Source organism: Taudactylus pleione, unplaced genomic scaffold, assembly GCF_031769625.1.
Source record: "Taudactylus pleione unplaced genomic scaffold, aTauple2 ptg000041l, whole genome shotgun sequence".
NCBI lineage: Eukaryota > Metazoa > Chordata > Amphibia > Anura > Myobatrachidae > Taudactylus > Taudactylus pleione.
In genome coordinates this window covers 50324425-50352053 of record NW_028284443.1, presented here as the reverse complement: position 1 = coordinate 50352053, position 27629 = coordinate 50324425, and the positions used below count along the sequence as shown (strand labels likewise).

Here is a 27629-nt window from a genome sequence, read left to right as displayed (position 1 = left end):
GTTAATGACTACTGAAAGAGTTTGTTTGTGTATGTGGGTTAATGAGTGCTGGCAGGGTGAATGTGGGGGTTTATGGGTACTGACATTTATTGGGGCACAGATGAGTGGCATAAATATTTATTGGGTCACAGCTGTATGGCATATAAAGAATTTGGGGCATGTGTGGTATATATATTGAGATATTTATGTGGCTTAATTCATGGTTATGTGGCATACTATAAATTTGGGGCACTGCTTTCTAGCATATTATGTATTGGGCACAAAGGTGTGGTATATTATTTATTGTGAGCACAAATGTGTAGCATATGTATTTGGGCATAAATGCGTGGCATATTATTTATTGGGCACACAAATATGTGGATGTTTTATGAATTGGAGGCATTGCCATGAATTGGGGATACAGCTGTAGGACATATAATGAATTTGTGGCACAGATGTGTGGCATATTGTGAATTGGGGGCAGAGTTATAAAGTAAATTATGATTTTGGGGCTCTGCTTTGTGGCATATTGTTGGGGCATTTCTATATAGTATATTATGCATTTGGGACACTGCTGTATGGCATATTATAAATTTTGTATCATTGCTTCTCAAAGTGATACATGCCAGTTACCACAAGTATTCATCAATACTCCCTTGTCCAACGCAGTTTAGCTGTGTCTCCCTCCTCAGTGATGTCCTGCATACAGTTAAGCCACTGTCCCCATAGTTTCTATGGGACTACAGTATAGTGCACAAAGTAGGATAAGGCCGGATAAATCCTCTCTTACATAGGGAGAAGCAGTAATTTGACACATATACCAGAGAAATGGCTCTTCTAGCACTAGTAAGTTACGTATATACTTTTTTCCCCTAATAATTTCTGGATAAAGCAGTATTTTATCCAACCTCCTTAGGAGAATGATGATAAAAAGATAAGTCAGTGATGGTAATTGAGTTTTCTAACTAGTGTGAAAAGACAATGACCAGTTACAGACATGTCATTAAAGGGGAGGATATGACAGCGTGTGATAAGGGCAGCATTACCTTTTATAGCCAGTGGCAGGACCTCTGCCAGCCATAGCGTAACACTAAAGTTAGACCCTGTGGTTGCCAGACAAAGAGAAGGACAAACTGCAGGGACACTCATCATGGAGAAATTTACAGCTGCTATGCTTCTAGCTGCTTTTGGGGATTCTTTAGGCTATAGAAACTTCAACTGGGAAATTAGTGCTTCAGGTGTAAAGATTCACGAGGAACTGAAAGAACTTGGAGGTTTGGAGAAGTTGATGTTGTCAGAAAAGAAATGGCCAGTCAGTCACAACACCCTGATGCACATGGCTACTGCAGAGGCTCTTGTCGCAGGTAAGGAGACCATTTACACCCTCAGTTGGAGCAGGTATCATGAATGTAAGTACATTGGATTTCTTACAGGAATGGAACTTAGGGAACTGCACTGTATTTGTACAATGGAGAATGCTTCCTCTTTTATAGAGAGACAATATTTCCTTTTCATTAAAACAATGTATCTTTATTAGATCATTTGGTTTATTCTTTGATTAGATGGCAAAACACATTGATATGCTGCAGAGAGAATTTCATAGTTAACAACAAAAACATATGAAACGTTGGGGGGTTCTAACCAAACCTTCTTATTACATCTGGCAACAGCCATTGCAGTTGTGAAAACATTACATTTTACATCCATTCCAATCATTAACACAGGTCTACTGTACGCAATGATATATTAGGGTTAATATGAAAAGAAAAGCAATTTTAACAAAATACATTGTAACATAACTTATATGGAAATTTGAATAGCACAATAATAATAAACTAGAATATTGTACATAAAAACATACTCACCTCCATATTGATCAGTGTTGCTTTTTTGCTTATGTAGAATTGGCCAGGTCACCAGCATACATAGGGGTCTATGTGCTAAGCCTTGGAGGGAGATAAAGTGACGGAGAAAAAATACCAAGCAATCAGCTCCTAACTGTCACTTTACAGGCTGTGTTTGGAAATGACAGTTAGGAACTGCTTGGCAGTAATTATGGAAATAAACAAAGACCCAGAAGGAAAAAAGAGTGAAAAAGCAATATTATAGTAACATTTTAAACAGAGCATGTACATACAAGCAAAGTTGTTTTAAACTGGTAAACCCAATTAAACACATTCTTCTAAAGTCTCTTGCCCCTTATTAAGGCAAATTCTGAAAACCTTTACTCAGTATAAGCAGTGTTATTGAGTAGTTGTGATAGATTCAATGGGTAAACCTGTCTGAAAAATATAACCAACAATTTATTGCTTTAGTAAGGTAAAACATTAGTACAAAGAAATTAGTGTATTTACACCTTTAGAGACATTAAAATTAGAAAATATTTGAAAACAAGGTATTACTGTAATTGAGCTTGATTGTATAGTAAAAACATTTTTTGAAGTGAAAGCAAGGCTTGCAATGTCCATGATTGTGACGATAAATCTGATTTATTTTTTTTAACTCAATTTGTGACAGCAATAAATGATCACTTATCACTGAAATTTAAGAAAACCAACAGCTGCTCTTTGCTGCCCTGGTAAAAATTGGCCCAGAGTAGTAACTTAACACACATTGTTTCCAGCAGTAGAACTTCCTTTCTTTTCATAAATATACACCTAAATAGCCACACCCACTGATGAAGTCTCCGTGACGAAACGCGTTTGGGCGTGGTTTGGTGACGTCACGGCGCTGTGACGCTGCCGTTTCCTTTGGTAAAGTCTGTAAGAGGGGGAGCGAGCTGAGACGCGAGTACCGCTAACACCTAGCAAAACTACAAGCGTTGCTGTCTATATCCAGGCTGTTGGTACCGATCCTCGCCTTCCGCGAGTGTATGCTGCTTGCTGGAAACTTGAATGTAAGTTGTCTATGTGTGCTGTACTAAATAAATCTTATCATTTACTAACTGTGATGCGCACCGTTCTCCTTCTTTGATCAGAAATACACCTAAATAGATTTAAAAAACATTAGATTTTATAGTAGAAGGTGTAACTGTACTGTTGTCTTTACTCTAATTTACTAAATGTCAGAAAAGTCTGAAAACAATAAAAGATGGTAAAAAAAAACATAATAAAGAATTCAGAAATAGAAAAGGATGTGCACTTGTCCTACATCTCAAACAGTGATGTATCCAAGGGGCAGGGGGGGGATTAGGGTGATTGTCTCCCATGACACACAAACCTCCCCAGACAATCTCTGTCTCCTTACTCACTGAGCATCACTGAGTGCTCAACCCCCGGAGAGATGAGGCACTGGGGAGGATAGGAAGGCTAACCAAAATACTAATCTGGAGGAAGTGTGTGTGTTATGGGGGACGATTGCTCTGATCAGCAGCCCTCCCCCTGGATCTGCCACTGACCTCAAGTCACTGACTAATGCCTGGCATACATAATGCAATTATCACACCTATCCGCTGATTATCATCAGATGAGGCTGATAATCACATAGTGTATGGCTGTGACCGATCAGAGATGATCTGATGGTCGGACATGAGATATCTTCCAACAAACTGACTGATCTGATCATTGGTCTGCCACATCTGGCAGTATATGTGCTGCTGCTGCCAACCGCCCAACATCAGGGCCGGCTCTAGGGGTGTTCGACCAGTGCGGTCGCACAAGGGCGCCACCCCTAGAGGGCGGCACCCTTCCCCAGCATCCCGATTTCAGTACTGTCCCGCTGCTCCATCCACGGGCTGAAGTGACCCGCGGGTGGTCTAATTGGGGGGTTGGGGACCCCCACCGCCGCAGCTGTGCGGTGGTGCCAGACCCCAGAGTGTGAATGGATGCCGCGCGCATGCGCGCGTCATCCATTCACTGACGGAAGAGGGCTGGGGGAAGCCCAGCTAGTGACGGATTGCTGGGCTTTACCCCCAGCCTGACGTTATTTGGAGGCGTGCCATGCGAGCACGCCTCCAAATAACGTCACATAGGGGGTGTGGCCTATAGTAATTAGGCCATGCCCCCAAATGCGGAGAAGCCGCGCGCAATGAGAGGGCGCCATATGATGGGCCAGCACAGGGTGCTCTGACCCCTGGAGCCGGCCCTGCCCAACATTTTCCCTGTTCCTTCACATAGGTGGAAAGGGGAAATGTTTGATCCCCAGGGGAGGAACCCAGATATCGTGTGACCGTGCACTGTGACATATCGCACAGTGTATAGCCACAATATCTGATGGATTCTAATAGTACACAATTCATAGCAACTAATAAGCAAAAAATTATTGTTTACTAGATACAACTCAGTATAAAAACTCTGAATGCATGCCTATTACATAATATTAGCATTTTATTTTTGGATCTATTGAAAGTAATTTTTCCCAGGCTACATATTTAATTATATGATTTTGTAAAAGTTCAGTAATGGCAATAGTTAAGGCATCTCAAGATTGTTTTATCTACTGAACAATAGTCATCATTTGTTTTCCCCACTTTTTTACTAGTTGCTGTAACCTGGGCTGAATTTAACAACTGAGGTTGATGGTATTTTAATATTTAATTTAGTACTGGTTAATAATATTGATGTACTGGGAAAATAAAAGCAGAATATTGTGTATCCGGTGATGTGAGATATGAACAAATGTCTGTCACAGTCATTTGATAAACAGTTACTACCATCCACCTACGTCCCTCGTCTTTTGTAGTATTTTACTCCTTTGGCTGTTGCTATGATGGTGTGAAAACTACTGTACTAATGATTTTGTGGCATGGGCCTGATTCATAGCCACGCACAATGCTGATGTTCACGTAATTGAGTTTATTTCATGCATGTCAGAGCAAGTGGCCACTTTCACAGATACACAGCCGCAAGCATGGGAGGTGGTGGTCAGACGGTGAAACTGACCTGCCATGGGGCTGGTTGAACTTGTGATGGTGCGACCAATGGTGGCGTGTGATGACACGCCAATCAGTATTACAGCGTGCACGGACACTAAAAGTGGGAATCTTAGTCGTTGCTCATTCAGCCGCCCAAATGTACGTAAGGGAAAGTGTTTGCAGGCTATTTGCATAAACTCACAGACGGGCGACTACCAATATACTCTTTTGTGTGACTCAGATTCAGGCCCATAGTGTTTAAAAGAAATTGACAGAATGCCTCCTTAGATGGTGCCTCCAGCAAAAATATAGCTGTCTAAATAAAATCACTCCTGATAATTCAAATATTACTTGCTCCTGAAATTAACTATTAGAAACTAAAAAAAACACTCTGCTCCTTCCAGTGTGTTTTTAGTTACTAACAGGTAATTTTAGGAACAATTACTAACCTTTCTCTGCAGCATTTATAATCATGGAAGCGAGTCACAACCAGTAAAATGGCAGCAACAGTGTGTTTCTCAGCTTTCTACAAGCAATTTTAAGACAGGAGTGTAATTGAATTTATTATCAGCTATTTTAGCAAGTTTAGAGCTTAGTATAATGATTTATATTTAGCATCATAATTGAGTGGGTTACACTTAAATAATTTAATGGTGATTGAAGCTTTTTCCCTAAAGCTTTGCTGTGCAACAAAACGTAATAAATATGAGCAAGTGACTTGGGGGGCCTATTCATCATTACTAGAATATTATTGGAGGTATTTAGGTTTAGAACTCGCATTGAGCTCTACTTTACCAGAGGAATTCATCATTCCTCCTCTCCATCAGTATCTATTCCGAAAAGTTGTCATTTTTGCTATGACAGCTCTTAGGATAATAGATACTTTTCCCTGCCTGCTCCTACCTTACTGCAGCCGTAATCAGTGCTGCGCATGCGCCGTTCAATTCACAGAAGCAGCACATGCACAGCAGTGATTAGAGCTGCGGTAACTGGATCTAAACAAAATGTGCCTGAGGAACCAGGAGCAATGGAGCGAGCCGGAGGAGGACCTGCCCAGCTGAAAGCAAGTAAGTGTAACCAGCTATACGCCACCTGAGAGTGGCGTATAATAACACCATCAAATTCCTAAAATACATAATTTTCGGAATTTGATGAATAGCCTAATTTCTATGCAGGCGGACTTAACCAGGAGATACCAGTGATATCTTCTGTGTTAAGTGTGTTAATGAATACTAAAGAAATGGTAATTAAGGAAAATGTCCTTAAAAATGTTATTTTAGTGTTGATGAATAGGCCCCTTGGAATTTAGTACACGAAATATATTTAAAAAACAGACATATTTTGTAAGCTTGGGAGACAGCTGTGTGTATGAGACTGTTAGTATTAGTTGCTAATGTGAATCATAATGAAAAGGGTGTATGTAACATGAGGCATCTAGCAGAAAATACATGTGTAGTAAGCAGCTACGTATTACAGTCTCTTCCCAATCTAAATATATATAGATATATAGAAATCGGAATGTTCTCTGTCTTTTGTTTGATCAGTTGGCCACTTGTTTTAATGCCACTGTCTAATCTTCAGCCAAGAGTGGCCTAAAATTAGATTCAGAAAATCACTGAGTAGGAATGCTAGCTATCTGAAAATAAACACAGCCAGTCCTCAGGAGATAGGCGTTGTCAGGTTCAGATATGATTTAATATAAAGACCTGGGATCAGTTAAAGCACAGGTTTACTGGTAGATAATTTCTGCATCGTGTTTTTGTTTGGGGGGGATACATATACTGCCTGCACCTTTTAAGTACTCCTTTATAGATGTAGTATTTTGTGTGGTGATAACAATTTTATTCTCTCACTCCATCAGCAGTTTCTTATATTGTAGTTAACCCAACTATCTGCGATAAAGGCTATCATTTATATATTATTTCAACTGGTAAGATGTGGGTTAAGTATAACATTGTTATGAGTTAAATGGACCAAAGCAGAGAGAGTTCTATGACAGGTGATGTAGTGTATGTTGTGTGAATTTGCACTGGTTTCTGTATGAGTTGTTTTGGGTTACTGTGACCTTGTATTGTTTGTAGTCGTGGGTTGGTTTAGTCTTGTTATATTCATTTTGTACCTTTGCCTGTGACCTCTGACCTTGATTTATGTATGAGAATTTTGCTTGTCTGTTTGAACCTGTCATTTATAATCACCAACAAGGCCTACCTTCTTACTGGTTAAGGCAGGTCCAATTATGGTATTTCCACATCAGTCCAGCTGATCTTTTTCATGTAGGCAGGTCAGCAATGTGGCACTTTCTAGTTTACATGCCATTATGATGCCGTAATAGCTTTAGCCCATTCAATAAAATATTTTGTCCATAAGTTGCAGCGGAATTTCGTGGCAAGTTACTTACTGCAATATAATTTTCAGGTTACACGCTTGTTTTCTCAGACCATGGAATGGCCATTGTGCATTTTATTTGTACAGTAGATTCTTCCTTTTTTTGAAAGTATTGTCTATAAATAAAGCCGGGAAGACAACTGTGTTAATTGATTATACTCTGTTGGTGTGATTGTAGCAGAACATAATTATTGGGGAAATGCTATGCAAAACACTTAGTGCTGAATTATACCAGAGTAAAATTTGTAGAATTCTGCTCTAATGGTGGAATAAGGCAAATATGTTAGTAGTGGAGTGCGCTACTGCGCAGTCTCCAACAAAATGGCTCCTCAATGGATACTTTATTCTTTTACCAAGATGGCCACCAATAGTGTATCTGCGCATGCATGGTGCCATCTTGCCATTGTGTATGAGCGACATGGAGGAGAACAGACGTCCTCCTCTTAGCTACAGAGACCTGTGAAGTTAACCGCTTGGGCAATTGTTCCAGAACCCTGAACTGGTACCCATGCTGAGAGGTGATCTGTCAGCACCCCTGTTCCGCTACAGGCAACGCTCCATCCAGATCCAGATATTGAGTATGGCTGTACACCTACTACTACAAAATAAGCCCCAGAGCCTGGTTAAGCTACCTGAGTGGTCATTGCCTACAATTTAACCACTGGTGCGTTGTGTACCAGGGGCAAACACAGGATCTCCTGGGTGATAGATGTATATATATCACATATAGATAGATTACACACACATTGCACACATACATAGCACACCATACACACAAATTGTACACGCATTGCACACACAAACATAACACACCACACACACACACACTGCACACACATACATAGCACACCATACATACACTGCACACACATACTTGGCACACCACACACACACACTGCACACACCTATATACAGTTGCACACCATACTCATACACATTGCACATATACATATCACACCAGCTCTAAACTCAGTAAAATAGCTGATGATAATTTAAATTAGTCTCCTGTCTTAAAATTGTTTTTAAAAATCGGAGAAACACACTATTGCTATCATTTGACAGGTTGTGACTAGCTTCCATGAGGAAGCCGTCTGCTCTCTTTCATGTCGTTCATACACAATGGCAAGATAGCGCACGCAAGTGCAGATACGCTATTGACAGCCATCTTGGTAAGGGAGTGAAGTATCCCCTGATGAGCCATTTTGTTGGAAGGAGAGATGCCAACCATCCGAGGCAAAGAGACCAAACCTCCCATATTTAGCCATACCCCCTGTATCATCCTGGCCACCATATATCTTGGCGGTCCTGGATCTTACTACCAGAGAGTCCCGGCATAACACATATCTACAGTCTCCAAATACTTCTGTTATTACCCATACTTACTCATCAGATACCTCCTTATGGAGAAAAGGAGCGGACATCCAAAGAGTAAGCTAGTAAAGGTGAAAATAAAAATGCTAAACATAGTCTATATAATAAAATCAAGTTCTGAATAGGTAAATAGACAGATAAAGGTAGGGCGGATATATGTAGTAAGAGGAGGAAAGAGAGAAGGTGAAAAGGTGGGGGTGTTGAAGAGAGAGAATGGAGGAAAGAGAGAGAGAAACAAAACAGGCTGTTCTGGGAACAACACCTAGATTGAGATTTATCAAACCTTCGTAAGAGAACATGTTGCCCATAGCAAGCAATCAGCTGCTAGTTATCATTTTATAGAATGTACTAGATAACTGATAGCTAGAATCTATGGGCAACTTCTTTTTAGTAGGTTTGATAAATCTCACCCTAGAATTGCATATAGGTGCAGCCAGATTGCAGTGGGGAAATGTGTCAAATGGTATATGATCCAGTGACACAGCAATGCTGGTCTGCGGCCAGAGGGTTTAATTGTGAATCAATGGAAATAAAGAAGTTTGAGTGATTTGCATAGAGGTGGAGTTAATTGGGTAGAATAGGGAGTTGGGGTAATTGGTTACAATAAATGGGGAAGTAATTTGATAAACTTAAGGGAGCATAAGAAGAGCAGAATGGTACTATTGATATATAGAGTGGCACAAGGAAACCAGATGACAGTGCTTTTCCTCTGCATTTCATGTATCAATGGTGGTAACCAGCTGTGTTGTAAGTCTGTGTAAAAAATATAATCAAATGCCATGGCAAATTTATTCATATGTACTCTAAATGCAAAATATTTAAATATTCCGTGTGTGGCCATAATAGTTTACAAAAAATTGTTAAAGGGCTCCCAAGCTGATATAATTGCTCTCTCTCTCTCTCTCTCTCTCTCTCTCTCTCTCTCTCTCTCTCTCTCTCTCTCTCTCTCTCAAGAAAGTATACACATTGTGCATATACTATATGCAATAGAAACTTTAATCAAAATATTAACGATTTGTGTTGAGTAGTGGCCTTTATAGGTGGGGGTCACTGTAATCAATTTATGGAAACAAGAGGGCAGTAGCCTGACAATGTTTGTAAAACACTGATCTAAATAGTCATATGTGTAAACATTTGATGCTTTGGGGTCTATTTACTAAGCAGTGTTAGCAGACAGAGTGAAAAGTGATAAGACAGTGATAAGGTGCCAGCCAATCAGCTCCCAACTGTAATTTTTCAAACACAGCCTGTGAGATGACAGTTGGGAGCTGATTGGCTGGCACCTTATCACTACCTTATCACTTTTCTCTTTGTCTCCTAAAGGTGGCCATACACGGCACGATATACGTGCCGATCCGACGGATCGGCACGATATAGGTGCTATATCGTGTCGTGTATGGGCACGATATCGTACCTGATATCATGCTGCACGCTCCCGCGGTATCGTACATCGCATCCCCAGGTCTTCCTGCAAAACCATCTGACCTGAGATGCGATGTACAATCCCATTCAAATGGTGGAGAGGGGTAGCCGCATATCGTGCGGTCTGCAGGGACCGCACGAATGCCGGCAGTGACAGCACAATCCGTCTGCTGACGGATCGGCAGTCACACTACACGGTGCATCGCATCGTGTATGGCCAGCATAACACTGCTTAGTAAATAGACCCCATTATTTTTTTCTCTAGTGTTGCATTAATTAATTAATTAATCCTTTCTAATTGAATGACAGATTACTGGTGCTTGGAAGATTTGTACAGGGATATGGTAAAGCAGTATGTTGATGTCGTGGACAAGCTGGAAGGACGCCAACCAGACCCAGCAACCATTGAAGGATGCTCACATTTAAAGCCGGATAACTACTTACTAGCATGGCATACCCCTTTCAATGAAAAAGGTGAGGATTTCAGCATTGCCATTGTAATTAGGAACAGATATATAATTATGTGTGTAATAGAGACATCCAGAAATAGAAGCCTAAGCAATGGTACCATAATCAAACCCTCATAAACTCACTGGTCATCTCAAGACTGGACTACTGTAACCTCCTCCTATCTGGTCTCCCCAAATCCCATCTCTCTCCTCTCCATTCTGTCCTCAATGCTGCTGCTTGGCTCATCTTCCTCTCCAAATACTCTACATCTGCCTCCCCTCTTCTATAAGCCCTCCACTGGCTCCCCTTCCTTTTCAGAACCCAATTGAAGGTTCTCACACTTGCTTACAAAGCCATCCTCAAATCTTCTCCCATTAACATCTCTGATCTCATCTCCCTTCACTCTCCTGTTCGCCCTCTTCGTTCAACTAATGCACGCCACCTTTCATGCCAACTGATTACCTCCCACTCACGCATCCAAGATTTTGCCCGTGTTGCTCCCCACCTTTGGAACTCTCTCCCTCTCCCCATCAGACTCTCCACTGCTCTACAATCATTTAAATGGGCTCTCAAGACCCACTACTTCATTAAAGCCTTCCAGCTCTCATCTTAACTTGCTGCCCTCCCCGTCTACCCCATGTGTGTCGCACCTGTTTGTCTGCCCCCCTTCAAAATGTAAGCTCTTACTAGCAGGGCCCTCTACCCTCTTGTGCTTCTCCCTACTTTACTTTAATCTACTTCTTACTTCCCACTATGGCACCTAAAATTTGGTTGCTTATGCTCTGCTGCTTATGTGGGTGTTATGGTCGCTAATGTAGCAATATATATTATCCATGTCCTGGTCCTGTATTGTATTGTACTGTAAGCCACTGGTCACCTATTTCTTTATGGACTTTGTAAGGTGCTGCGGAACACTTGTGGTACCATATAAAGTAATGATGATAATAATAATAATAATAATAATAATAATAATAATAATCCACCTCATAGCTGACTCCACCTTAATCTGAGTGAAATTTGTCCCATTGTCTTGCAGATGCTCTCTCTTAGGTGCATATTTTTCAAAAGAAATTAGCAGAATATACCCCGAAAACACCTGTTTTGTTTGGGTGATATCTTCAAATTTCATGCATCAGCAGAACGTATCTAGGAGAGAACATATCAGTTATCTCCAATAGCTGCTGTAGTACTTATCCTTTTTCACTACTATATTGTTAGATGTACCAAGCTCCAGAATGTGAGGATTGGCCCTGGTAAATAACGCTTAGTTGCTACTGTTCAACATTTTTTTAATGGAAAAGGGGCTTTTGGATGCCTTCCTGCTACCCCCACTGGTGCTACACATTAAACCTAACGATATCGCATGCGGCGCCATGCATGTTAATGAAGAATGGAATGAGTGATCGTTCTGTCCTTCATTAATCGCTGCAGTGTGTACAGGCAATCATGCGATGTCTAGGGTGTCCCTGGACTTGGGCACGATTGCCGGGTGCACAAGTGTTTACCCAGCTTTACAATCGCTCTTCCATGACAAAGCTGGTAGAACCATCCATGGGACAATAAGAGTCTGGCCCCTTCACAAATCTTCTCTTTATAGGATTGTGTTGCAAAACAAACCCTGTTTTAAACAACACTCACATGAAATGTTGCCTTGAGTTTCCCAGAAAACAGCCGTATATATTATGGCGTGATGAGACCAAAGCTCCTAATTCTCAAGGGGTTAAGACAGAGCCTTATTGCCAATTAAAACAGGTATTGTCAAATGTGATAGGGCATGATATCTTGTCTTAATGTGTGTTTGCTTTTTTAATAGTTAGCATTATTTTCTTTTCTTTAACCAATTGGAACTGAAGGCCAAAATCTGGTCTCATATTGCACATGTGTGAACTGATTTAAGACTGGTTTGCTGAAGTTGGTAAGTTAGCTTAGGGCATGATTCAGAGATGGACAGTATTGCACAGCTGCAAGGAAGTGGCTGTGCAATACAGTCCAACCCACATACAACTGCAGCAGGAGGTGCCTGTAGGAAATAGACACATCCTTGTTGCACCTGTGATCTAAGGGCCTGATTCAGCAAGGAATGCAAAGGAGAGAACTCACGCACCCACCCATCCACTGCAAGAAAATGCTAATCAATGCATACGCATGGAGACAGCAGCACAAGATGCAGACGCCCAGCCCTATATATTAAGCTGCCCTTTACTCAAAGCCTGATCAGTACGCAAGATAGCATAAACATCGGTAACATCGAGAACCATCGACCACATTTGCATAATAGTGGTTGACCAGACCTCGCGCAGGATCTTGGCAACTTCCTATGTGCATGGAGTCTCATCACTGCATCTGTCACCGCACTGGCTTAATTATGGACGCCCCTACATTGGCGTCCCAATGCACAGGCACGCCTTAGTTTGCCCGACCACCCCCCATCACCACCCACAAACGGCACTTCCTGTCAATCATTATCTGAAGGGGTATTCATACACGCTGCGTGTAGTCTGCGTACGCCTTCCTGATCGCACTGGCTAGTTCGTGCAGGCGCAATTTGATGCATACGCATGCGCAATACAAAAACATTGGCCAAGTGCATGCGTTCTCTCCTTTGCGTTGCTTGCTGAAACAGACCCTAAGTGCATTGTCCGTAGACGCTACCTTGGATCACCATCGTGTTAATCTGTTAATCATGCTGCGGCTTGGGGAATCTGCGAACAAGATCAAAGAACCCATTCTGCACATGTGCAGAACAGGACCTGAGCATTCGCAGACCCCAAAATATCGGAGATGTATGCAAACCATCAGGTTTGTGCACATCTCTGAATCAGGCCCTTAGTAAATTCTCTTTCTGCAATATTTTTCCGTAAATTTTGATCTAATGTAATATTTTAGTGATAAAAAGGACAATTATGTCCTCACTGGGGGACTATTATAAAAAAAAACATGAAGAATTGATATTTTTGCAAATTTTATGTTAAAAAGTAGTAGTTATGGCATTAATATAAATTGGTGGATGGAATGGTTTATCAATATCTACAACTCATGTTTCTGTTGAAATTTTAGGAAGTAAATAAAAACACTGGTAAATAGAATCCTGGTGTAGAATATCATTTGTGGAATTTTCATATGTTCTAGGTTCCGGATTTGGAGCGGCGACCAAGGCCATGTGCATTGGTATGAGATACTGGAAGCCAGAGAGACTGGAGACCTTGATTGAAGTTAGCATTGAATGTGGGAGGATGACTCATAATCACCCAACAGGTAATATGTGCACCCTATGCATGGGGTCATACATCATCCATGATTTTAAATAATAGTTTATCAAATGACAGCCTGGACTTGCGTGGTCACGATGGTGATCCCAGCCTTCGACATCCGTCACAGTGCTGGGAACGCAAATGCAGCAGGATGTGTCATACAAATCACTATTACTAACCCTCTCTCCCCCCTAACCCTAACCCTCCCTTAGGGTTGCCTAACCCTAACCTCCCCCCCCCCCCAAGTGCCTAACCCTAACCCCTCCTGTAAGTGCCTAAACCTAAACTCCCCTTCCCCGCAGCCTAAACCTCTCCCAGGGGGGTGCCTAACACTAACCTCCCCCCAGGGGTGCCTAACCCTAACCCCCCCTTCCCCTAGCCTAACCCTAACCCTGCCAGGGGGGGGTCTAACCCTAAGTCCCCCCGGGAGCCCCTAACTTAACCCTCCCCCCCGAGGCTGTCCGCGCCCGCCGCCCGGCTTACATTCGTACGATATGCTGGGTAATGATAGGCGTCAGGATTTTGACACCTATCCTTAGTCCCCTGTCGGAATTGCACAGTAGGGAAGCCGGCGGTCGGCATTTCGACCGTCGGCTTCCTGACTGCATCCCAGGTGGGACTACGCCTGATATAGCAGCATATTGACAACTCATGACACATCCAGCACCCAAATGATTTCTTTTTTAGTCATTTCATTATGTTATGGGGTGGATAAAGAAAGTAAATGCAACAAAACATAACATTTAAACTATGCGGTTTTTGAACAGATTGGTAGTAAGCTTTGACATAGGTCATGTTATAGGAGCTATAATAAGTAGCAAAAATGTATTTCAGTGGTGGTATTATGCAGTGATCTTTTCATTGAGAAATGACAATGTAGCCATGGCAGCTGCATGGCTCACACGTCACATGACTGGCACCATGACAACAGGCCCTCTGACTTGTGTTCCCTCTGTCCTCCCCTATGATGATCAGGATTTTAGAGCAAAAAAGTATCCTTAAGCATAGCCATATGTTACCTAAAAGATGCACCTGCCAGGAGAAAATTGTTTTCAAATATTGCCAACTATATGCTGTAAAGCGCTTGTACTGCAAACTCATTAATCCGTCCATATGGATCTTTAAATTCAGTAACCTGTGTTTGTACAGATGTGTCCTCATACACTGGGCATCTTTAAGCCATACTGCGCGAGACTCCCAGCATGACTGAGACGCTCCGCCAGGTGTAGCATACCATATTTTTCTTTCTTTCAATTTTGTGTCTTTGTCGTTTGCAAACGCAGCAAAACTCTGCTCACAGTGCACTAGAGATGCTAGGCTGCGACTTTAGCTGCACAGGTGCATAACGCAGATAAAGCACAACGGAACTTGCTGTGAGGAAAAGCCGTGGCTACTCGAATTGGAGGCCTTTTTACACAGATACACACTCAGTCACACACAGGTGTACAAATGTTGCACACCCCATTGGTCAGTATAAACTAGAAATGCAGTTCTATCACTCCCAGTTATTTTATTTACTGTATGTGAATTTTGAGCGAAAAGACGCACAGGACCTGGTGCGAGGTTATATGGTGCAAAGTCACAGTTACAAGGACACTTCTGTAAATGTTAATAATATTAACATTATACAAGATTTTATTTATATGCAATAAAAAGCACCCCACCCCAAAGGCACCATTCCTGGGCTGATCAGCTGGATTTTATTATAGCAGCACACCCCCTGTTTGTGATATCCCTAGACTGAGGCAGGTTGAGAACATGGGGTATGCTGCTATTTGTAGTTATTCACTTGTGGCACCATACATGTACTGTAGAATGGTTATTCAACAGAAAAACCCAAAGATGGTATCACTGGAACTTTTCACGGCTTGTTCCACTACAAAATTTGATTTAGCTCGTCTCTAATTAAGAAAAGTAGGTAATTAAAAAAACTCTTTGGATCTGTTTGTCCAGCTTCTCTGATGAGTCTCAGATTCCAAGTCACATAAAACTAGTGCTGTTAGCAGGATATCTCCTTCCAGACAACACTCCTGGCCTATTAAATCATCCACTAAATGCAGGGTCAGACAGATTATAACAGAGCTGCAATAGGCAACAAATAAATAACTCTGATTGGTGATAATATTAATACAGAGGTGAAAAATAATATGGAATTGTAGTAAAAAAAAATCCAGTAGAATTTTCTGCATAGTAAAATGTTGTATTTTTTATGTACTCCTACATAACAACTAAGGTCTGAAGAGAAAAAAATGGTTATGATGATTATAGATCTGTTTATGGCAAAATCTACAGTACATGCCTACAGGCTCCTGATAACATTATATTCTATATTGCCATGTAAGCATTTACTCTACACTGAATAAGAGGGGATACAATCTACACTCAACCTACACACAAGAGCGTACGATAATAAGTACACATCAGACGATATGTTGTCTGATTGGAGCAGTACTTATTACCGCACACTCCAGCCCGCCGACATCGGGATCATACCATCTGCTGTGCTGCGCAGCAGATGGGATGACTCAGTGGCCGACAGCATACAGCTGAATGTTGGCATGATCAATATAGCGTGCAATCGTTCGCTATATAGTTCAGTGTGTACGGCCAACCGACATCTCATTCTGTCGGTCATGTCATCGGCCAAGATACACATCGTTCTGATGTGTACCCGGCCTTAAGTTTGTGGGCAGCCATTATCCCACACCTCAGTCTAGAGGGTCCCAGGATCCTGTAACTAGAACTTCAGCTGGTATCTGTAAGCTTCTGAGGCAGTGCCTTTCATCCAAATGGAGTGATCTAAAATAGATAAAAGCTGGACAATAGTGTAATATGCAAAACACAAGTTTATTTAGCCAAAGAAAAACAAATGAAAATGGCATAAATCACATATTGATAGAAACAGCTTATTGCTTTGTATTGAACCAAAAAATGGATCAAAGCTAGATTCAAAATAAAGGAAGGTGTCCATGGACTTCATTTGTCCTGCCAAGACTTCATCAGGGGATATACCAAATATATTTACAGAAGGGCACTCACCAATTCAGATGAAAGAAGAAATAGAGTTTATTCACCTGATCCAACTTGATTGTATGTGGTTGATGTTTTAATTTCATCCAAAACCTTTATCAAGAAATCAAACCATATGTAGACTTAGTAAACAGGAGGCCTTATTTTTTAATCCTTTCAACAAAAGTTGAAGCTGAAAGGTTCTTCTAACACTTGGCTAATGTGTATTTTATATTCAGTCCTTCCATGCCCTCTGTTACCATTACTCAGGGCCTGATTCAGCGAGGATCACAGATGCTAATACGTACACAGACGGCCGATATTTGCTTTCTGCATATGCGTATGCACCACAGTGCGCGTGTGCAAGTGGCTCACTGTAAACAGGAATGCGGTTGCAGAGATGATGCAGATTCTTTGTACAGTGATTGACAGGAAGTGCCGTTTGTGGGTAGTTACGGGGAGTGGTCGGCCGAATGTCGGTGTGCCAGTGCGTTTGAACTCCAATACAGGGGCGTGCATAAATTAGCCACTGCAATGCCATACATAGCTTGAGTGTTCACTGCGTACAGGAAAGTTAGCAATATCTAAGTGAGGTCTGACCTGCCTTAATTGTGCGAGTAGCTCCCATGGTACTCGATGTTACCAATATTTTAGCTAGATTGCAAGGTATTACGGATGTGCGAGAGGGGAAGTGGGTGTATGCATGAAGTCCGTGCGAGTGCTTTGCAACAGACTTGCGTATGCAATTGCAACTGCGATCGCATTAGTTATCCTTGCTAAATCAGGCCCTCAGTCCCCATAGATCCAGCAGCTAACAGGGGGAGTAGGTAATGGTAGGAACCGTACCCATTGTTGGGAATCTTAAGGTTTGTCTACAGTTGTGAATGTTACAACTTTCTGTTTCACATTGGATCAGCTTGCAGTTTTTATCTAGTAACGCTTTAGTAGCGTCTAATGATTTGTTACACGTGATATATTTATGTATGCATTTGAGTATAATCTGTCTCAGGATATGTCTGTGTATTCATACATTCAGGGTTTCTGGGGTCACTGTGCACTGCGCTGTTTGCCTCTTACGCCGTACAAGGAAAGCCTCTAGTACAGTGGGGAAGAGAAATGCTGAAAGTGATATCAATGGCTGAGGAGTACTGTAAGAAAACTATTCGTCACATGGCAGGTAAGATAATAAAGTAATAAAGTGCATAAAAGTGAATTTCGGGTGAAAAAAAATGTCTCCCTATTCATTTAGCCCGCAAGTTAATGCGCGGTAATTCTTCATATGACTTAATGCAAATTTCTTTTCACCACCACCTGACCAGACAAAAAGTTTGAAAAAATCAATATTTTGAGGTAAAAATGTAGGGACTTGAGGCCTGATTCAGACCCTTTCGCTAGGCTCCGTTCGCATGTATGAGCTTTCATATCCATCAGCAGGAGGGACAGTGCCGATATCTGTGGCCAATAAGGGTCAGGGACTTACAATTGAAGCCTTATGTTTTAGGGACATGGTTTTGGTGGATTAGGAGATGTCTCAGCAGAAGACGTATGTGACCTAAAATAATCTGAATGCCAAGTTAGGTAGAAGATAGGTGCTTTGTTAACACAGGTGACTTCTTCACTACACCGACATTTCATAGTTTCATTAAAGCTTATTTTTCTGGATGTTGCTTCTGTTTAGAGTACCAAGAGCATTGGTTCTACTTTGAAGCTAAATGGCAATTTTACCTGGAAGAAAGGGAAATGGAGGAAGACAATGTGACCAAGCCCACCTTTCCCGATAAGTATGATGCTGATGAAAGAGACAAGGTAAGCCTTTCACATATTGTTATCATTTAGTGACTTGATCAAGAAATAATCAGATGGGTGGCTTAATCCAAAATCCATGTGCGCTCATCAGATTTATGTTGTTCTCCAAAATTCAAAAATCTTTTAAAATATGTTTATTTTTTAAGAGTTATAGTGCATACACACTGGGCGATTAGGAAAGACAGTAAAGAATACGACATTGTAACCATTCTTCCTGTTCCCTAGTAGTGCCAACACTGAACGATCAGTCATTCAGTGTAGGCACCCTCCATCAGTCCTGAACATGGCCAATCTGTTGTTATCGACAGATAGGCCTGCATGTTCAGGCGATGGACACGATGGAACAAGCAGCGGGAGCTCACATCGCTGGTCGTTTCCAACATTATAGTGCACGATTGGTGAATGATTATTGAGCGATTGCACGATTACGATGTCGTAATCGTGTAATCGCTCAGTAAATTCGCGTAGTGTGTAGGCACCATTACTGTCGCTATAAAAGTCTAAACTAGAGATTAGCAACATTTACATATCATTCCACACAATAGTTGTTTTGTCTGCATTATTGGACCTAGAGTATTCCACATGGCATTCACCCTATAATTTTTATTCCACATAGATAACGGGGCTGGGTGCTGTCATTGTCCCAGCTCTATTTAATGCAAATGGGAATATACAACTAAATGGCCTGATGCAGAGTTGGCTACATATGGCTCATGACATCCACCTAAATACTCCATAATTTGACATTTATGTGCATCTCACACTGCATCCACCTCTGCAACACCAGCATGTACACCAGGTTTAGGCCTGGACCAACTAGTGCAGCATATAGAAAGCATAGTGCGGTGGTTTTGCAGTGTATTTGCACTTGCCCAGCATATGTTTGCCTACTTGTTCCCTCCCCTGGCCCGCCTCTCCAGGCGTAAGGAGTCGCACATGGAAGAAGATGTGACTAAATCTGCATATGGATATATACAAATACAGCTTTGGTGCACAGCACAGACACGCATACTTTATGCTAATAAAAGAGATATGCTTCCAACTCTTCATCAGCCCCACAATGCTGGTGAAAACACTGCCGTCTGGCCTTTTCTGCTGTGATATTACATTTCACCATTGTCAGTGAGCTAATATGAGTTTATCATATAGACATATAAGAAATGGAGCTCAGAGGGCCGTGGTGGAAGAAGAGGACATGACGCTCCCATGATTGCATATGATGCTTTGTTGGGAGCCGGTGGGGATTGGAAGGAGCTGTGCAGTAGAGCCATGTTCCATGGAGGTAAGTCACTTCTGTAAAAAACAAATACAACAAAAACATAACACAAGTAAATTGCAACAAACTGGCAAATAGTAATTATTGTTCATGGCTGAATACAATAGACAAATCGTTTTTGCCCTACTTCTTTCAATAGTCAATATGGGTGGAATTCCAAAATATAACTTATCTGTTCTTTTTGATGCAGCGGGTACCCCCTATGTCTGCCTTGGTTTAGGAATTTTCTGCTCACTCCCACCATGGTGACGTTTTCATAGTGGCAGCAACTGACGATATTAAAATGAACCTCTATATACCCCTGCCTGTACCTTCTAAAATCCTTCCTATAAACCTCTAAGGATGACGCTAATTTGCGTACGCAGTCATACAATAAATAGAGACTCCAGACTCAGAACATTACTTTTGGCCCCTTAAAAAGTGGGAGGCACATATAGAAACCGTTGTAATTCCTACACCGTTCACCTGATTTGGATGTAATTACCCTCAAACTAAATCTGAAAGTCTGCAGTTAAATCACATCTTGTTTGTTTCATTTCAAAGCCATTGTGGTGGTGAATAGAGGCCAAAATATAAAAATTCTGTCAATTCCCCAATATTTATGGACCTGACTGTAGATGTCAGTTTGGAAACACTCCTCCCAATTCTAAGTCTCTCTGCACATTTTAATCTGCCCCACCTGCAGGGCAGCATGGTTTCACCAAGATGATCAGTTGAGAGAGAGACGTCTCTCTATTCCCAACTCTGAATCAGGCCCATAGTCCTCAAATGTCAAGATTATTACTTTACACTGCACCTGATTCACTGGAATGCACATCAAATTAGTAGTTACAAAAATATCTCCCTTATACCTTAATTTCAGTGTCCAGCAATGCTATTCTCATGCAATGTCAGGTCCTGAACTCACTCTGCTCATAGCATGCAGCTCTCTTACATCTGGCATATAACAAGACTTTACTGAGTAGTAGGGAGTAGGAAAGCCAGTTATGTAGGATGGCCTCTGCAATAAGTGTGACTTACAGCCAGTATTCACAGCTGTGGCTGATGAGAAATGTGTAAGTTGCAGCATCTGAGTTAGTTTTAAATTATTGTTGAGTCAAGAGTCACAGGACATTGATTGATTGATTGATTGATTGATTGTTTCTGTATTTAATAATGTGATTCATTGGGAACTGTTGGTGACAGAACTAAAGGCCCCATTTTACTACAAGACATAACCCCTTTAGCACTCGTTATAGGGGTTACGTCCTCCTTTCGGTTTTTAACAAACAGTCGTAAGCTTAGCTTACTGCTGTTTGTCACTGTAGCGCTTAGGCCATCTATAGATGGCAATAGCAATACCATGCCCATTGCCGGCAATGGGAAGGCAACAACAGCCTTTCCAGCTTCAGCAAAGTCTTTCAGGCATTGATGAGTCCCCACCGGGCAAAAGTGAAATGCACAAAGCAGACTGGCCATGACACAACGGCACAACGCTGACAGCGAAAGGCTGCCAGCAACAGTGAGGAGGATGCCGCCGAGGAGGGGGATGTCGCTTGACCTCGCCGGAGGGGTAAGTAATGTTAAATACCAATGACATATTCTTTAGTATCTCTAAAATACTCAACAAAATGTGCCGCTGATAATAAGGATCATTGTTAAATAGGGACCTATATATTCAAAGTCTTTGATTGGAGTCTCTTAAGAGGTTAGCCTATTGGCAGTGGTGGGAATCTCAGCAGCTCTAGGTAACTCAGTTAATGCCTTTGTGTGAGGAAACCAGCAAGCATGGGAATATAGTATGAGCAACTGCAAGACTTACAGTATTGTCACTGGTAAAGTGGAAGAGCCTGACTTATCTTGGTACATATATAAGATTTGTGAGTAAGTCCACATGCTTGTCTGCGTTTATGGCAGGTTTATGAGGTTTCATCAGAACTTACATTGGCACAATCATTTCTCACCTAACTGGACTCTGAGGTTGTAATGGTGACTATGGGCTGATGTCTGATGCCATAGGTTGCCATGTCTATACTCTTTCTTCTTGATTGGCCCCTTTGATATGTTTGTAGTTGTAGATGTGATTTTGGAGAGAAGAGATGTTGGACATTTAGATTCCAGTATATAGTTGTATAGTAAAATACAGTTGTAACTAGTAGTATGACATCTTAATTCTATGGTAATTCAACTGATTTTTAATTTTTTTTACTGGTAAGATTTGTAGATGTAGATTAACTATGTACTTTTAACCATAAATATAATTAGCAATAGAATATAATGCATTAAAGCCTCTACAACGCTAAAGCCAACATCAATATTGTATCATACAAATCATTATCTCATCCTAAAGTTAGTTGTTTACACTTCATATTCACTAAATTAGACCTTCAAGCCTGAGATGCCTGTCTTCTGCATGCAGTCCTTCTGTATTATGAAAGGTACAATGGAGACAAAATTAGATAGAAGTAAAATATAATTAAAAAACAAAAAAAATGATTGTAGCTAAATTATTCTAAATAATATGTAACATATTATATAATAATTGCCTGATGTTTAACAGAAAATTGCTAAAATAAGACTGTTGGTAATAGCTTTATAGCACTTTTCACCTTTAGCAGAAGGTCATGTTAAACAGAGGTTTCCTCAAGTTTATTAAATTTCATTGGGGAGAGAAGAATTCCAAAATATACAAAAATATTCCAAAATTCCATCAAATGAAGACATATATTAGACAAACTATGATATTATTACTCCCTCTCTGATTTAGCTTATGTTGTGAAGATGGCCCCTGTTGTCTAGGTTCTATCAAGCAATTATACTAGTCGCCATGTACTACATGTGAATATAAAGCGGTTTGCATGCCAGCCCAGCACGAATGGGCTCATTTGCTTTTATCTTGAAATCTTGATCATCTATCTAACTGTGGAGCTTTATGACTCATATGATTCACCTAATTTTGGATGTTCTATATAACACTCCTTGTTTGGTTGCAGGAGAGAGTGGTGCAACTGGATCTATTGCGGGATGTCTGTTTGGATTGCTGTATGGTGCAAGCAATGTGCCAAAGAGTCTGTACCAGGAACTGGAACTGAAAGAAAGACTTGAGTACTTGGGCGAGAAACTCTACCAAGTTTCCTCAAAGGAAAAGTAATGCAGCAATTTTCATTTCCTTAGCACTATATAATGGAAATATAAACAAACACTGATGTAGTGTAGTCTTGCGGTGAGCAGGGAGGGGGTGTAAATGTTTTCACTGTTGCTTTTTTAGTTGTTTAGTTCTTTTAAAGTTGTTATTGTTAGCTGTTAATTAGCTCTGCTATCCTACCTCAATGACTTACCATACACAGAAGGAAGATATGGACACCACACTTGTTGCTTGTGGGACATACATACTGCTAGGTTATGTCACTTGATGTCAGAAGGGGAATTACAGTAAAAATGGAAACATGCGGCTTTGAAGACTTGATGCGGACGTTTTTACACACATGAGGTTTACCGTTTCACATATAGTTTATATGGCAGATTTGATCTCAGTTGATGTGCATAACTTTATATAATATTTAATGACCGAGAAAACAGACAGTGGGAGGGACTAAAATACTACAGTAATACATTTGGAGATCAATCGTACACTGGAATGGTAGATTTAGTTTTGCCTTATTGCATAAGTTGACACTCCTTGCTTGTGCTTGCTGTCATAGAAGCTACTAATATTCTTTTTTTATGTTTAAAAAATATGAAGTCTTGCGGTTGCATAAAACTTTTTATTAGATTTGCACAAAATAGATTTTTAAGTGGCCAAATGAATCTGTGTACATAAGTGCCATATAAGTAATTACATAGATCTGTACATAACTCTATGATGCTGATGCGGGGTTGGTTGCAAAATGAGTGTAAATTACTCTTAAATAACGGTGATTGGAAATATATCATATTTCCAACCATATGCAGAGCTCAGGATGTGACCCGATTGGGAACAACAGCATATGCGCCCGGTTTGCGCCAGCCCACATCCCTGACTTTTATGTTCCACTTGCATAAACCATTACATTTATTTACACCAAATTTCTTCACTATTAGGCTTCAGTTGAACTACAAAAGCCTCTCTAAAAACAAAATGTGTTTAAACACACTCACAAAGCCATAATCTATGACCGAGCGATGGAGAAATCACCTACTAGTGTCAGCGCCTTGTTCACAAACAGCCAATCTCAAGTGTTTCACTAATGCTGGCAACCGTCATCATTATCATCATAATCATCCGCAATTTGCACCCGCCTCTGACCACCCACAAATAAAACAGCTTTCCCAGCCGCGTGTGCATCTTATTCCCAGTTTGCATGTGTTCACAACAGAAGGATCTCTGCATAGCACCCATAGCACCCATCCCCTTACTAAACTTCACCTACAGTAGGTGCAAACCCCAGGTTACCTAGTTGTGCCCATTCAGCAGCAAGTGGAGATGAGAGTGAGATGCATATTACTCGTAATGTAGATACATACGCTCGGCCATGGAGCTTGCATAGTCCTATAAATGATCTGTCCACAACATGGACTTGCATATGCCTCTTCAGTAGCCCCATGATGTTACCATAATCTTTCATATTACAGTCTCCAATTTTGCATAGCAAGCATATAAATGTGGTCATGTGTTCATAGCAATCGTACATTATGATTTGGAATAGTACAAAAGCTGCTGTGTCCCCTATAACTGACCAGCACATCTGTAAGCTCCTGTAGTTACTATACAATGCAAGAAAACCTGAAATATCAATCAGGACATAACCAGTCATCAAAATAATGTGTGTATTTACAAATGTTCTTCTGTGGATAGTCTCACAGGAGATATAACTGCAGGTCTTCAAATATATATTATGCAGTATATAGACGATGTTGGGTGAGGTGCACTCCTCATATACAATGGTAGCAGGATAAAACACTGCCACATTAATGCCCAATATCACCAGATATTAGATTACAAGAGGACTAATGACACAGCGTAATGGAATGTACTGTATACCAGCGTATAGTTAGCTTTCTTAAACTCCCAAGTATATAAAATCCGTGACTACAATAATTTAAAGACTTGTTGGGTATGCTTAAATATTGAATGTTGATAAAAATGGAGCCCAGTCCTCTCAATCAATAGGTTGTTAGCAATCCATTAATATTAGCACACACTGGGTCTAATTTACACAGGATGTGCAGCACAATTATGGTGCATATAGATCTGGGGTATTCATTCATGAATCATGTGCTGTCTCTGATCGTGGTGGGAGACACATCTTCAAACTATATTTGTGTTTTTGTTAGAAAACACCATCTATAAACAGTTTAGACATGTACATGCTGCTAACTGGATGGTAGCTGATCATTTATGCCTAGGCTAGGGCCTGTTGCCAGAACTGTTGCACAAGTTGTGTGTATACTTTAATTACACCTGTTTTCAAATGGAGATTACATGGAAATGGAAAAATCCGAATAATTGGGCTGTGCAAAAGTTTAAAATTAAAATCACATAAAAAGTTCAGACCCTTCCCAGATTAAATGAATGATCTGAGGTAACTTAATTATCACATGCAGAATTTCTCTGGGTTTTGAAGCTTCTTTTATATTGGGCAAATTATGCCTTGAAATGAATATGTACATTAGAGTGCAAGTGGAAGGTGCAAAATGTCTGCCATTAAAATAAGACCTGACCTCTACATGCTCAGGATTACTTCAAAAAGCTGTGCGCCCTTCAGAACCCAAGAAACGAAGCATGTACCCTGCCAGGCTAGGCACACTGGAGAGGCTTTGTGAAAATGTTAGCATAATTTAAGGAGCACATACATCTTGACCACTTTGCAATTGCAAATGTGGTGCAGTGGCTACTACCATAGTAGGGAACATGTCTGGTGTCCGTCACAGAACTCACTGTCCCAAAGTCTTTCCTGCTCCCCTGATCATTTAATCAGTGTAATGTAATGTTATTTTTCAGTCCTTTATGTTTGGAATGATGAATGTGCAGTGCTGTGGTGTGAGCACGGGTCTGAAGCATTAATATGTAAAAGGTGAATTAAAGAAGCATTGTCCTTAAAGTCCTTAAAGTTTCTTGGAAGCGGTATTTCCATTATTGCTTTATGTGCTTGTGAATAAACTATGCTTTAACTTCAGCTGTTATGGGTTTTGATTGTGTGGGGGAAGTGAAATGTTAAATGTTCAGCACAGTCTTTAATAAATCTTTTATTACTAAATTTTATGGCAGACATTACTAATTAGCAAGTTAGTTACAAAAGGAATAATAAGGGATTGAAACAGTGAATAGTTTTTCTATAGATTCCAAAAAGTAATTTAAATGCGCATTAAGTGCTTACAATTGCATTCTGTAAAATGAACATGTTTAATGATTATTTAGAACATTCTGTTCATCATATATTTACACTTACAATTAGCATTTATTTGATGAGTTTTGATGCTTTTACTTTTCATATACAAGTTTCGCAATTTCTATTTTATTGAATTATGTTAAAATGTCACTAGTGTTAAAGTATTTATGTAATAACCTAATAACCTACCTCCCACCAATCAGTCACCTTGATTTACTCACTATTTTACCACCATGCAGAAATATCATTCACCCTTAAGTGTTCAGTGAAGCTGCACTTACAGTAGTTGGATATAAAGGGTGGTAAAATAAGGATTGGCAGTGTATGGATATTAAACTGAATGGAGAGCCTAATTTAAAAAACGAAAACATGTATTTTATAAACCATGAAAGAGTCATATTTTACAATGTGAGCATGATAAATGGTTAATATTTACTGAAATAAATCTATGATTGATGTCACCTGAAGTTTGCCATGATACCCACCCCATAATTCTTTGTAGGTGTCATAAAATATAAAATAGTGATGGCAACATGTTACAACTTCCAATCTGTGTATTTAAGTTTATCAGTCATTTTGGGTGGATGAATTGGGATGGCCTCAGAAAACTGGGACATCTGGAAGCCCTACTTACATCAAATTGTGCTGTGTCAGCTTTTACAAGAAGAACTGCCATAATGATCTCATGCTGGCCCATGCTGTGCTGTATGCAGTATATGTAGAGCACAGAACATTCTATGACAATGGAAATGCTTTGCTATATTTGTGTTTTTGTTTGAAAACACCATCTATAAACAGGTTACACATGTAAAACTAATCTGTTCTAGTAGACTTTGCTGCTAACTGGATGGTAGCTGATCATTCATGCCTAGGCTAAGTCCAGAGAGGGCCTGTTGCTAGAACATAATTACACCTGTTTTCAAAGGGATCTTTTGCACCAGGGACAAGGCTGCTGCAAGTGTGCACTGATAATGATGATGGCTAGGAACATAGGATTGGGGCAGTCCATCCACAGAGATGCATAAAGCTCAGCATACGTGCACATTTCTATGTATATACATGTGAATTACCCAACAGAAAACCCCATGTTTGAACCATTGGAGCAATTAACAGAGTGTGCAGCAGAAGTGGAACTGCAAGAGAGGAAATTAAGGTGGGCAGCAGAGTTAAAGCTAAACTGAAGGGGACTTCAGTAGACTGGTGAGGAGAAGATTATAGTAACCAATATGAGAAATAATTAGTATTATAGTGGCTTCAAGAGTGATGACCTGATCCTAGAAAACATGTGGAGATGGAAATCACAGGTTATAGAAAGGGGCTCGATGTGGGGGAACAAGAAAGGACAGAGCTAAGAATGACATTTTAGGCTTCGAACTTGATGATCAGGGAAATTGAGTTATTGTCATCAGCGAGAGATTGGGGCTGAAAGGAGGCCTTGGATGGGCAAAAGACAAGAACTTCGGTTCTAGAAAGGTTGAGAT

At 40.6% G+C, this 27629-nt stretch overlaps 1 protein-coding gene across 1 annotated transcript; it reads left to right on the top strand.

Annotated features, from left to right (window-relative positions):
* Nucleotides 1-1086: 1086 nt before the first annotated feature.
* ADPRHL1 (ADP-ribosylhydrolase like 1) lies at nucleotides 1087-25935 on the top strand. Its single transcript, XM_088456831.1, has 7 exons — nucleotides 1087-1343; nucleotides 10319-10483; nucleotides 13589-13714; nucleotides 17756-17896; nucleotides 18398-18525; nucleotides 19675-19807; nucleotides 22774-25935. The coding sequence occupies exons 1-7, from the start codon at nucleotides 1130-1132 to the stop codon at nucleotides 22929-22931; spliced, it is 1065 nt and encodes a 354-aa protein (XP_088312957.1). The 5' UTR covers nucleotides 1087-1129; the 3' UTR covers nucleotides 22932-25935.
* The last annotated feature ends 1694 nt before the right edge of the window (nucleotides 25936-27629 follow it).

What these genes read in the sequence shown, in the direction of transcription:
- ADPRHL1 (XM_088456831.1), top strand. Translation starts at nt 1,130, where the DNA reads ATGGAGAAATTTACAGCTGCTATGCTTCTAGCTGCTTTTGGGGATTCT. An exon ending in GACTCATAATCACCCAACAG is followed by an intron (nt 13,715 to 17,755) that starts GTAATATGTGCA and finishes TCATACATTCAG; the next exon opens with GGTTTCTGGGGTCACTGTGC. An exon ending in TAGAGCCATGTTCCATGGAG is followed by an intron (nt 19,808 to 22,773) that starts GTAAGTCACTTC and finishes GTTTGGTTGCAG; the next exon opens with GAGAGAGTGGTGCAACTGGA.